This window comes from Hyla sarda, chromosome 6 (assembly GCF_029499605.1).
Source record: "Hyla sarda isolate aHylSar1 chromosome 6, aHylSar1.hap1, whole genome shotgun sequence".
Classification (NCBI taxonomy): domain Eukaryota; kingdom Metazoa; phylum Chordata; class Amphibia; order Anura; family Hylidae; genus Hyla; species Hyla sarda.
This window is the reverse complement of record NC_079194.1, coordinates 256888082-256901745: the sequence shown is the minus strand read 5'-3', so window position 1 is coordinate 256901745 and position 13664 is coordinate 256888082. Positions and strand designations below refer to the sequence as shown.

Sequence of the window (13664 nt, the reverse complement as noted above, 5' to 3'; positions counted from 1 at the left end):
ATGCTGGAGGCACCCTGTTTGGGAATCACTGGCGTAGAATACCCCTATGTCCACCCCTATGCAAGTCCCTAATTTAGGCCTCAAATGCGCATGGCGCTCTCACTTTGGAGCCCTGTCGTATTTCAAGGCAACAGTTTAGGGTCACATATGGGGTATCGCCGTACTCGGGAGAAATTGTGTTACAAATTTTGGGGGGTATTTTCTGCTATTACCCTTTTTAAAAATGTAAAATTTTTGAGAAAACAAGCATTTTAGGTAAAAAAAAAAATTTTTTTTTACATATACAAAAGTCGTGAAACACCTGTGAGGTATAAAGGTTCACTTTACCCATTGTTACGTTCCCCGAGGGGTCTAGTTTCCAAAATGGTATGCGTTTTTTTTTTTTTGCTGTTCTGGCACCATAGGGGCTTCCTAAATGCGACATGCCCCCAGAGCAAAATTTGCTTTCAAAAAGCCAAATGTGACTCCTTCTCTTCTGAGACCTGTAGTGCGCCAGCAGAGCACTTTTCACCCCCATATGGGGTGTTTTCTGAATCGGGAGAAATTGGGCTTCAAATTTTGGGGGGTATTTTCTGCTATTACCCTTTTTAAAAATGTAAACATTTTGGGAAACCAAGCATTTTAGGTAAAAAAAATGTTTTTTCTTTCACATATGCAAAAGTCGTGAAACACCTGTAGGGTATTAAGGTTCATATTACCCCTTGTTACGTTCCCCGAGGGGTCTAGTTTCCAAAATGGTACGCCATGTGTTTTTTTTTTTTTTTGCTGTTCTGGCACCATAGGGGCTTCCTAAATGCGGCATGCCCCCAGAGCAAAATTTGCTTTCAAAAAGCCAAATATCACTCCTTCCCTTCTGAGACCTGTAGTGCGCCAGCAGAGCACTTTTCACCCCCATATGGGGTGTTTTCTGAATCGGGAGAAATGGGGCTTCAAATTTTGGGGGGTATTTTCTGCTATTACCCTTTTTAAAAATGTAAAATTTTTGGGAAACCAAGCATTTTTTTTTTTTTTTTACATATGCAAAGTCGTGAATCACCTGTGGGGTATTAAGGTTCACATTACCCCTTGTTACGTTCCCCGAGGGGTCTAGTTTCCAAAATGGTATGCCATGTGTTTTTTTTTGCTGTCCTGGTACCATAGGGGCTTCCTAAAGGTGACATGCCCCCCAAAAACCATTTGTTGCTCCTTCCCTTCTGAGCCCTCTACTGCGCCCGCTGAACAATTTACATAGACATATAAGGTATGTGCTTACTCGAAAGAAATTGGGCTACAAATACAAGTAAACATTTTCTCCTTTTTACCCCTCGTAAACATTCAAAAATTGGGTCTACAAGAACATGCGAGTGTAAAAAATGAAGATTTTGAATTTTCTCATTCACTTTGCTGCTATTCCTGTGAAACACCTAAAGGGTTAATACACTTACTGAATGTCATTTTGAATACTTTGGGGGTGCAGTTTTTATAATGGGGTCATTTGTGGAGTATTTCTAATATGAAGACCCTTCAAATCCACTTCAAAACTGAACTGATCCCTGAAAAATAGTGAGTTTGAAAATTTTGTGAAAAATTTCAAAATTGCTGCTGAACTTTGAAGCCCTCTGATGTCTTCCAAAAGTAAAAACGCATAGATTTTATGATGCAAATATAAAGTAGACATATTGTATAAGTGAATCCAAATTTTTTTTATTTTGAATATCCATTTTCCTTACAAGCAAGAGCTTCAAAGTTAGAAAAATGCAAATTTGGGGATTTTTCACCAAGAAAGGATGCAAGCTACCATAAAATTTTTACCACTATGTTAAAGTAGAATATGTCACGAAAAAACAATCTCGGAATCAGAATGATAACTAAAAGCATTCCAGAGTTATTAATGTTTAAAGTGACAGTGGTCAGATTTGCAAAAAACACTCTGGATAGGGGATAAGATGTTTAGGCACTGGAGAACCCCTTTAAGGACCAAGGGCGTAAACTTATGCCCCTAGTCCCGCTCCCGTGATATAACGCAGGGTTACACGGTGACCCCGCATCATATCGCGGCGGGCCCGGTGTCATAGTGAAGCCAGAACCCGCCGCTAATATCGCGCGGCACTGATCGCGGTGCCGCGCCCTATTAACCCTTTAGCCGCACGCTCAAAGCTGAGCCGCGCGGCTAAAAGTGAAAGTGAAATGTGCCGGTTAGCTCAGGGAGCTGTTCGGGATCGCTGCGGTATAATCGCGGCATCCCAAACAGCTGCAGCACAGGAGGAAGGTCTCTTACCTTCCTTCCTGCAGTCCGATCGCCGATTGAATGCTTCTAGCCTGAGATCCAGGCTTGAGCATTCAATCGCCGAAAACACTGATTGATGCATTCCTATGGAGATGCATCAATCAGTGGTAAAGATCAGTACATGCAATGTTATAGCCCCCCCTGGGGCCTATAATATGGCATAAGAAAAGTGTAAAAAAATAAATAAAAAAATAGCGTATTTTTGGTCACTTTTTATATCATGAAAAGATGAATAAAAAGCGATCAAAAAGTCCAATCAATGCAAAAATGGTACCGACAAAAACTTCAGATCACGGCGCAAAAAATTTGCCCTCATAGCCCCCTGTACATGGAAAAATAAAAAAGTTATAGGGGTCAGAAAATGACTATTTTAAACGTATACATTTTCCCAGCATGTATTCATGATTTTTTTTCAGTAGTAATACAAAATCAAACCTATATAAGTTGGGTATAATTTTAATCATATGGACCTACAAAATAAAGATAAGGTGTCATTTTTAACGAAAAATGTACTACGTAGAAACGGAAGCCCCCAAAAATTACAAAATGGCATTTTTTTTTCAATTTTGTCGCACAATGATTTTTTTTTCCGTTTCACCGTAGATTTTTGGGTACAATGACTGATGTCATTACAAAGTAGAATTGGTGACGCAAAAAATAAGCCATAATACAGATTTTTAGGTGCAAAATTGAAAGAGTTATGATTTTTTAAAGGCAAGGAGGAAAAAACGAAAGTGCAAAAAACGAAAAACGCCCGGTCCTTAAGGGGTTAAAGTACAATTGGTTGTGCAAACACTAAGCCCTCATATTGATTTGTGGATGGAAAAATAAGAGTCATGCCTCTTGACTCCCGGCATTCTGGGAGTTGTAGTTGTGCATCTTATGCCCTCATCTCTGTGACATTTCCCTCCATTTATACAGTCTGTCCTGGGTGTACCAATATGGCCGCCCCCCCCCCCCCCCCCCCCCCTCAGCTCCCCGCCCACTTTCCTGACGTACGTTGTTTACCTCACGTGATTGGTGCCTATCTTCCGGGCTCCAGTGCGCATGCTCGATGGAGGCGGAGTTTTGTGGAGAAGCAAAACACTGAATGACCCGGAACCGGGCGTCGCGGACTGATTACCCTGACACTGACTTGTTGACCCAGTAAATCAGGACAACCGGGACAGAGAAGCGCAGCGTTACCGCGGTTGTGTGTAGCAGAGGTGCTGGCGCTGCTGTTGTCACTGGAGCTCAGCCTCAGGACAAAAGGCGACATCTGGTTATTATGGGGGAGGTGGTGACAGCTGTATACTGAGGCTCCGTCAGAGGGGCGCTATAGGCTGGTTACTATGGTGACTATGACAGTATGGTTGTACAGTGAGTTTTAGCTGTCACCTCTCACCTGTACAGATAGGGGGCAGCACGTTACATTGGGGGATATGAGGACCAGTCTGGAGGTCCATTGACAGGAGATCAGGTGACTGTCACCTCTTTGCGCCCATTATTACTGGGGTATGAGGTGAGATCGCACCCTCTCACCCCTCACCACTATGTCTCACTGGCTATTTCCATGGTCCAGCTCCATTAAGACGCGGGCGTGCCGCTACCTCCTGCAGCATTACCTGGGGCACTACCTGGAGGAGAGGCTGAGCCTGGAGCAGCTGAGCCTGGACCTCTACAATGGAAGCGGACGGCTCACCGACATACATCTGGACATCTGGGTAATGACACCGGGGCATCATGTCAAGGGGGAAGGGTCCGGGTCTATTATCATGGGGCCTTATATATATGTATGATACACAGGCTACATGGACATCAATTGTAACCATGATGGTTTACTTGGGATTCATGAACAGACTGTGAGGATTGTAGTTTACATGGACAGATGTGTGATGACTGTAGTTTACATGGACGGATGTGTGATGGCTGTAGTTTACATCATGGACAGACGTGTGAGGGCTGTAGTTTACATGGATGGATGTGTGATGGCTGTAGTTTACATCATGGACAGATGTGTGATGGCTGTAGTTTACATGGACAGATGTGTGATGGCTGTAGTTTACATGGACGGATGTGTGATGGCTGTAGTTTACATGGACAGATGTGTGATGACTGTAGTTTACATGGACAGATGTGTGATGACTGTAGTTTACATGGACAGATGTGTGATGACTAGTTTACATGGACAGATGTGTGATGACTAGTTTACATGGACAGATGTGTGATGACTAGTTTACATGGACAGATGTGTGATGACTAGTTTACATGGACAGATGTGTGATGGCTGTAGTTTACATGGACGGATGTGTGATGGCTGTAGTTTACATGGACAGATGTGTGATGACTGTAGTTTACATGGACAGATGTGTGATGACTGTAGTTTACATGGACAGATGTGTGATGACTAGTTTACATGGACAGATGTGTGATGACTGTAGTTTACATGGACAGATGTGTGATGACTAGTTTACATGGACGGATGTGTGGTGACTGTAGTTTACATGGACGGATGTGTGGTGACTGTAGTTTACATGGACGGATGTGTGATGGCTGTAGTTTACATGGACGGATGTGTGATGACTGTAGTTTACATGGACAGACGTGTGATGACTGTAGTTTACATGGACAGACGTGTGGTGGCTGTAGTTTACATGGACTGATGTGTGATGACTGTAGTTTACATGGACAGACGTGTGATGACTGTAGTTTACATGGACAGATGTGTGGTGGCTGTAGTTTACATCATGGACAGACGTGTGGTGGCTGTAGTTTACATCACGGACAGACGTGTGGTGGCTGTAGTTTACATCATGGACAGACGTGTGGTGGCTGTAGTTTACATCATGGACGGATGTGTGGTGGCTGTAGTTTACATCATGGTCAGATGTGTGGTGGCTGTAGTTTACATCATGTTCAGACGTGTGGTGGCTGTAGTTTACATCATGTTCAGATGTGTGGTGGCTGTAGTTTACATGGACAGACATGTGGTGGCTGTAGTTTACATCATGGTCAGACGTGTGGTGGCTGTAGTTTACATCATGGTCAGACGTGTGGTGGCTGTAGTTTACATCATGGACGGTTGTGTGGTGGCTGTAGTTTACATCATGGTCAGACGTGTGGCGGCTGTAGTTTACATCATAGACGGATGTGTGGTGGCTGTATTTTACATCATGGACGGATGTGTGGTGGCTGTAGTTTACATCATGGATAGACGTGTGGTGGCTGTAGTTTACATCATGGACGGTTGTGTGGTGGCTGTAGTTTACATCATGGTCAGACGTGTGGCGGCTGTAGTTTACATCATAGACGGATGTGTGGTGGCTGTATTTTACATCATGGACGGATGTGTGGTGGCTGTAGTTTACATCATGGATAGACGTGTGGTGGCTGTAGTTTACATCATGGACAGACGTGTGGTGGCTGTAGTTTACATGGACAGACGTGTGGTGGCTGTAGTTTACATCATGGTCAGACGTGTGGTGGCTGTAGTTTACATCATGGTCAGACGTGTGGTGGCTGTAGTTTACATCATGGACGGATGTGTGGTGGCTGTAGTTTACATCATGGTCAGACGTGTGGCGGCTGTAGTTTACATCATAGACGGATGTGTGGTGGCTGTATTTTACATCATGGACGGATGTGTGGTGGCTGTAGTTTACATCATGGTCAGACGTGTGGCGGCTGTAGTTTACATCATGGTCAGACGTGTGGCGGCTGTAGTTTACATCATGGACAGACGTGTGGTGGCTGTAGTTTACATCATGGTCAGACGTGTGGTGGCTGTAGTTTACATCATAGACGGATGTGTGGTGGCTGTAGTTTACATCATGGACGGATGTGTGGTGGCTGTAGTTTACATCATAAACGGATGTGTGGTGGCTGTAGTTTACATCATGGACGGATGTGTGGTGGCTGTAGTTTACATCATGGACGGATGTGTGGTGGCTGTAGTTTACATCATGGACGGATGTGTGGTGGCTGTAGTTTACATCATGGACGGATGTGTGGTGGCTGTAGTTTACATCATGGTCAGACGTGTGGTGGCTGTAGTTTACATCATGGACAGACGTGTGGCGGCTGTAGTTTACATGGACAGACGTGTGGCGGCTGTAGTTTACATGGACAGACGTGTGATGGCTGTAGTTTACATGGACGAATGTGTGTCCTGTTCTTAGCTAAGCCCTGTCATGTAATATGGTGTCCTGTACTTTGTTGCGCCTTGTAATACAATATTGTAGGCTGAATTGTGTTCAGTCAGTTTCTCCTACATATGAAAAGTTCACAGTGCCTGGTGTTGTGTTACTGTTCCTACACTGCTATTCATGGAGCATCATCAGATGTGGTATTAGGGGGATCTTGTTTATATGGAAGCAACATATAATGCTCCTGAACTGTAGGGGGTCTTAGTCATACTGTACATGCTCCACCCACCTCTATCATGTACAGGAACCCACTGGCCCAAATTTAGCAGTCTGTCTGTCGACAAATATTGTCTGGTTTTCCCATAGCAACCAATCACAGCTTAGCTGTCACTTTGCACATTGTGCTACAAAAAGAAACGCTAAGCTGTGATTGGTTGCTTTGGCTGTCTTCTGGTCCTCCATTTTTTGGCTATTGACAAGTTCTAATCTAAATCTACAAACATTCTACTTCTCTGGCCAGCAAAATTGTCAGCTGACCTCTGGAGTGATCTAGCTGGCTCTCCAGGTCTATAGTATTATATCCGTACCTGCAGTACTGGAAATCCCTTTAATGTCAGCATCACTAATAAGACTAATATGGGAGTTTGTAGTCCCTTTAGGGGTACTCCACTGGCCAGCGTTCGGAAGTAAATGTTCCGGACTCTGTTTTCGCACTGCGGGGTCGGCAGTGCCCCTCGTTATGTCACTGCCACGCCCCCTCAATGCAAGTCTATGGAGGGGGCTGTGACGGCCATCATGCCCCCTTCCATAGACTTGCACTGAGGGGGTGTGGCCGTAACGTAACAAAGGGCGTGGCCGACCCCCGCAGTGCGAAAACAGCGGTCCGAACATTTACTTCCAAAGGCTGGCCAGTGGAGTACCCCTTCAAGGGGGTTGTCTGTGTATAGACAGGCGTCTTTGTGTGAGACGCCCCCTTTAAGTGTTGCATGTTGAGCACAGTGTATGTTTGTCAGCAGAACAGAAGTGCAGCACTTGTCATGGAAATACTTGAAGAGCTCTGATTCCGACACTGCATCCAGCATAGTAACTTGCTTAATGTCCAGGGTGATTCTAGGAATCTTATTTCGGTCAGTTCTAAAGGGGTTGAGTAAAGTCCAGGAAATCCTCAGCTGTCACCCGCTGAACTGCTTCATTACAAAATGTTCTCTCTGGAATCGTTCTTCAGTGAACGGCTCTATATCATTACATGAGCTGCAACCTAAGAGTCCTAAACATTGAGACTTGTGTGTAGGCGGTCAGATTGTAGGTGGTGTAAATAGGTCACTTGTTTCCACCTCAGCACCATGAGCAATGGATCTGGCACGGCATTCCTCACATCCTACATTCCATGTGTCACTTCTGTCAGGTTGTTTGGCCAAGTGCATACTTTTCCGCTGAGTATATGGAAGACCCCTATAACACTTTTATTCTTCCATTTACATGTTTGAGGGCTATTTTTTTGCGCAGTGATCTGTAGTTTTTATTGTTACAATTTTTATTTATAGATTTGGCTCCTTTGTATCTTTTTATAAATTTTGTGAAGTTACCAAAATCCAAAATTCTGAAATTCTGGTATTTTTTTATTTTTCTGTTTACGCCATTCACCATGTGGTATTATTTATTTTATATTTTAATAGTTTGGACTGTTAAACTGTTTGGACACAGGGTCATACCAAATTTGTTCATATTTATTTTTGTTTCCTTTATTTTATTTTGAAAAATGGGAAAAATGGGGGTGATTTAAACGTTCTTGAAGAATGGGGCTTATTTTAATTTATTTTATTTTATATTTTATTCATGACTATAACATTCAATCTTTTGATTGCAAACACTAAACAATGCTATTCAATAGCATAGCATTGATCAGCGTTATTGGAGCTTCACTTATAAAGGCTGCTGAGGATTCCTGTGCATTTGGAGTGCCAATCCGACATCATGGAGCATGGCAAGAAACCTTCGTCATCTTAGCTGATCTGTACCCCCATAGTTGAATCTCGATCAGCTCCCACAACCGTCTGGGGTCTGTAATTTACTGATTTTAGATCCTATGATCATCTTTGATCACAGGGTCTAAAGTTTAAATGCCAGACAACGGTGTGATTGACATTGCTAGGTTTTAGCGGTAAGTTCTGGCTTCTTATAGCAGCTAATTCTCACCGGCTTTGAATCGAGCTTGGAGCTGACCTTGTTTCAAAGTGCCATAGCAGCACCAAGGTGTACATGTATGCCCTGTGTCCTCTAGAGGTTATGATACAATATTTTAAACTCAAATGGTTAACCTGAATCCAAAAAAAATCTCTGACCTTTTAATATTTTCTGTTTCCAATTAGTCAGTGAATGACCTCCTGGATTCGGCGGGGGCTCCGCTTGAGATAATTGATGGCTTCATTGGCAGTATTTCAGTTACTATCCCGTGGTCGGCGCTTGTGACAGACAACTGTACTCTGGAAGTCTCTGAACTGCAGGTTACTTGTCGGCCAAAATATAGAACTGGTAAGTGTTCATCATACCCACTGTACGCAGAACCCACATAAACTGTAAGTTTTCACCCTGGGATATATGTATTGATTCTGGAACATTTTGTTGGTTGTGTTCGCCATCTCTCCTCCCGGCACTATTTGTGTTTGCCACATTTGTCAACAGGGGGCACATTCTGTTGATAAAGATTGTGTGGCGTATAAAATGCCAGGTCAGTTTAAAGGGGTACTCCGGTGAAAACCTTTTTTCTTTTAAATCAACTGGTGCCGGAAAGTTAAACATATTTGTAAATTACTTCTATTAAAAAAATCTTAATCCTTCCAGTACTTATTAGCTGCTTTATTTTTGGAACACTGATGACATCACGAGCACAGTGCTCTCTGCTGACATCTCTGTCCATTTTAGCAACCGTGCATAGCAGATGTATGCTAAGGGCAGCATGGTGGCTTAGTGGTTAGCACTGCTGCCTTGCAGTCCTGGGGCCTTAGGTTCAAATCCCACTAAGGACAACAATAAATAAAGACTTATTATTATTATAATAACATCAGCAGAGAGAACTGTGCTCGTGATGTCATCAGAGAGAATTCCAAAAAGAAAAGAATTTCCTCTGTAGTATTCGGCAGCTAATTATGTACAGGAAGGATTAAGATTTTTTAATAGAAGTAATTTACAAATCTGTTTAACTTTCCGGAGCCAGTTGACTTAAAAGAAAAAAGGATTTCACTGGAGTACCCCTTTAATTGAGAATGAGACACCAAAGCCCATTCATCTTTTTAGAGACATTCAGATCTGTAAAAAGAACAAAAAAAAAAAAAACAACTGTGAATATGACGTTCAGTTCAAACAAAATATTTTTGCCTGAAAACTGCTTGGTTAAATATGTGCATGCTAAGCAGGTAAAGAAAAATATCAGTAGACAATATAGGTACCTTCCGACACAAGTAATTAGTAGAAAGGCACATAGTCAAAATATACAGCATATCAGCCTAACTCTACAGTACCCAGTCCATAGGAAGGAGACATAGAAAGTCCTGCACCAAAAAGAGGAAATGTCCGTAGTTGACTCCTCAACAGAATCTCAGGTCAAGTTAGAGAAATGTGAAACAGCACATCTTATGACTGTAAGGCTCCCATGTATTTACATATATATTACATTTTACATATATATATATATATCCCACCCTTTACCATGGGCCCCATACAGAGGTAAAATAATGCAACACTTTACAACTTTTGTAAGCAACCCCCCCCCCCCTCGCCCCCTCCACAAGACAAATAACACGGGTGACAAAATCATTAAAGGGGTTATCCACCATGGGGTGATTTTAGTACTTGCCTTCTGGATTTCCTGTTGCATTTAAGTCTCAAACTAAACATCACATAGTTCCATGCTTGTAAGTTTGAGGTCACTTTCCTCCCTCCCACACATCAGCCACCCCACCCATTGAAACACCAATGAGTTGCATTCTATTCAAAACACCAGTGTTTTCTAACCAGGGTGCCTACAGCTGTGTCAAAATGATCTCTCTACCACCCAGCAGATGCTTCACCCATTGAAGCAGACAGGCTCACGGACATCACCTGACTACTGATGTCATGTCTCGACGAACTGCAACCTGGGAAAACCCGAGACCTGAGTAATTTTGTATGCTGTTAAAAATTAATATTGGGGCAAAAATCACTATTTGTAGCATAGTCAAATAAAAAAAAATTCCTGGATTACCCCTTTAATAGTAGGGGGTGTGGGGACAGAACCAGCACTGACCAAGTTTTCTCTCTAAATAAAGAAGTCTTAGGACTCGCGTGTCGGACCCAACGGGCTCCTAACTACAACAAATAAGGCCCAAGATACACTATTAAGACTTAAGGGGTAGCTGAAGGTCATAGATCGTTTGTATAATATCAGATATCTCAGAAGCCGATGGCAATCTCAGACCATATGCAGTAGAGTAGCATCAACCTGCCCACACCTAGGAGTCGAAGCTCAATCTAAGCCTATGCAGTAAGACTAGGGTTATATACATTTTATGGAGTAGAAACAATTGCGACAACCAACCGGCATCAGAAAAGGACAAGATAAAGCCTATTTTTCTTGAACTGTAAAGGAACAACGCAAATGGTGTTTGCTCAGAAGTACGCCATAGAGAGAGAGAGAGGAGATAATGCCCGAAGAGTCCAAGTACGTAATTTCTGTCTCCAGCGGGGAAAAGACTGGACGACGAAAGACCTTCATCTGCCCTGCAGATAAACAGCATGGTGAAGTTATGGTAAAACATAGTATGCAGCTGATCGAAGTCCGAATGTAGTTGCTGCTAATACTTTAACATCCGATCAGAGTGCAGTTGGCCCAATTGAACAATACCTCTCCAGTCCCAAAATCCATGTTCCGCCAATAAAAAGCTCAGGTAGTGCCTGGTTACATCACAGTGGCATAAAGGAAGTGCATCCCTCCACTCCCAGCATAGACTTTGCTTTACTCCACACTTTACAGACTAAAACAGTGGTTGGAGTCTGGTCCGGAGGCCTTATGAGAGAGCCAATTTCCAAAATGTGTAAAGAGATCCGTCCCCATATTTAGAGTGGAACAAACACCCAGCTGTTGCATTTAAGAGGCCACAAATAAGAAAAAGGGTTAGGTAAAAAGAGGAGATCCAGAAATAAGCAGGGAATGTTATCCATGGTTGACCTACCCTGCATAAAGCCAGTTTAATTTGCCTGGACTGGTGAGAGGATAACCTTTCCCTACTTATTCCCAAGGACCCAACAGTTTGACTTTCGAAAAGAGTAGAGATATAGAGATGTGGGAAACTGCATAAAGAGGATCTTTGCTGAGTCTGCGGCTTCCAGTATACATCAGGGAAGGCAACCCTCCTCTACTGCAGCCATAGGCATTCTCAACAACTGTGGGAGAAGTATCGCTCATCAGGGTCAATAACGGCAGAGCAATAACGTTAACGTAAGCATCAAGATCCGATGCAGAACAGATGGTTGTAGATGCATATGTATCCCTATTAAATGACAACTTTGCCTCCAAAACTCCCCTGTCCTCAGTAACCTCTGCCCAAAAGAATCCAACAGACACCCAATATGTGCCACACTTTGTTTAGCCCTGGCAATGGAGACAATCAATCTACCTGTACTTTCCCAACTTTAAAGGTATATCAGCAGTAGATTCCTCCCACACCTAGAGGTCAAAGTAGGATCTGCAGCATACTGAGATTACATATCCAACACCTACTGCTGCAGCCTAATCCCCCTCTTCCTTGTACAGGACTTCTGGATGCAAACGTCTCTAATAAGTAGACCCTGTAGAAAGGCCTTGCAAGAGTCCGAAACCACAGATGCAGGGGCCATTCCAGCGTTAACAGTCGGGAATTGAGTAATCTCAACAGAGACTATTTTAGTTGTGGTAATATCTGCAACCAAAATGGAATCGGAGGCCGTAAGGGCCTTGGTACCTCTACATCCTCCCCCAATATAAGCTAAACCAATAGAGGAGAGTGATCCAAGATGCTCTATGCCTTCAAATCCCCAACTAGGGCAGTAGTATGCTCAGAAATCTTCTTGAGGTCCTAGCGAAGAATGTTGAAATACTCTCTAATGCCCACCAACTGGTTGTTGCCCAGGCTCACTGCTACAAGAACATCAGCTAAAGTTAGCTCTGGGGCAGGCTCTTCTGTCGAGGTATTAGCCAGGAGGCCATCCAGGAGAAGGCTTACAGTGGAGGAATATCTATCTCCTCGGAGGTAGAGAACTGGGAGGACCACATTGTGCACGGACTCAGAACCATACTCATGGGCATAATCTCAATAATCCGTCCTGGCAAATCTGCTCAGTTTTGCTGCAACGTCCTTTTGGTGCTATGTGAACCGTAGCCCCTATGGGCATGAGTGTCCAGCTGTGCAGCCTCATGGCTCTCATTATCCAACCCCATTATCCCTTTCCTCTCCCCTTGTTGGTCCGGGCATCTCATTGAACCCTTGTCTTTTTTTCTCAACCTTACAAACTAAGTTACAATAATCAAGTTAATATTTTTTTTTTTTTTTTTTTAAATATCGTATAACAGGTTATGGATACTAGAATTATGTAGATAGAACATTGATCCAGGGATTTATTCTGATTGCCATATTGGAGGTGGGAAGAAATGTTTCCTCTGTCATGGGGCAATTGGCATCAGCCTCATGGGGTTTTTGCCTTCCTCTGGATCAACACAGTAGGTTTATTGGTTAAACTTGAGTTAGACTTTTTTTTTTTTTTTTTCAACCTTGCAAACTATATGTTACTATGTTACCATGGTAAAGGATAGGGAGACCCACCACCGCACACTGGAGGAGGAGTATACAGAACAACAGTCCCTGGTTGCAGCACACAGCAGGAGGTGTATACAGAGCAACAGGGACTTGTAGGAGCTTACTGCAGGCGAATAAGACAGGGCAATGGGAATGTACAGCAGTAACAGGAGCAGAATACAGAGCAATAGTCACTTTGTAGCAGATCATTGCAGGAGGGAGTATACAGGGCAAGGGCCACTTGCTGTGGTACCCTGCAGGAGGAGTATATAGAGGAACATACGCTGGTGACAGCACACTGCTGCAGAAGGCGTGTGTTGTTACCAGTGTCTGTTGCTCCATATAGGCAAGTAATTGGCACTAGCAGAAGGGTCACACAGAGAAATGGCCACTGTATAAGGGTGCATAGATGTAATGTGCACAACAGGTCACAGCCAGAGAAGGCAGAGCAGTATGTCAGTGCAGACC

At 43.4% G+C, this 13664-nt stretch overlaps 1 protein-coding gene across 1 annotated transcript in view; it reads left to right on the top strand.

Moving 5' to 3' along the window:
- The first annotated feature begins 3307 nt into the window (after positions 1–3307).
- Positions 3308–13664, top strand: part of ATG2A (autophagy related 2A) — a 157625-nt gene continuing 147268 nt past the window's right edge. The window contains exons 1-2 of the mRNA XM_056527047.1: positions 3308–3969; positions 8760–8922. Coding sequence (XP_056383022.1) covers positions 3799–3969; positions 8760–8922 — 334 coding nt within the window. The 5' untranslated portion in view covers positions 3308–3798. The remainder of the gene's footprint in view (positions 3970–8759; positions 8923–13664) is intronic.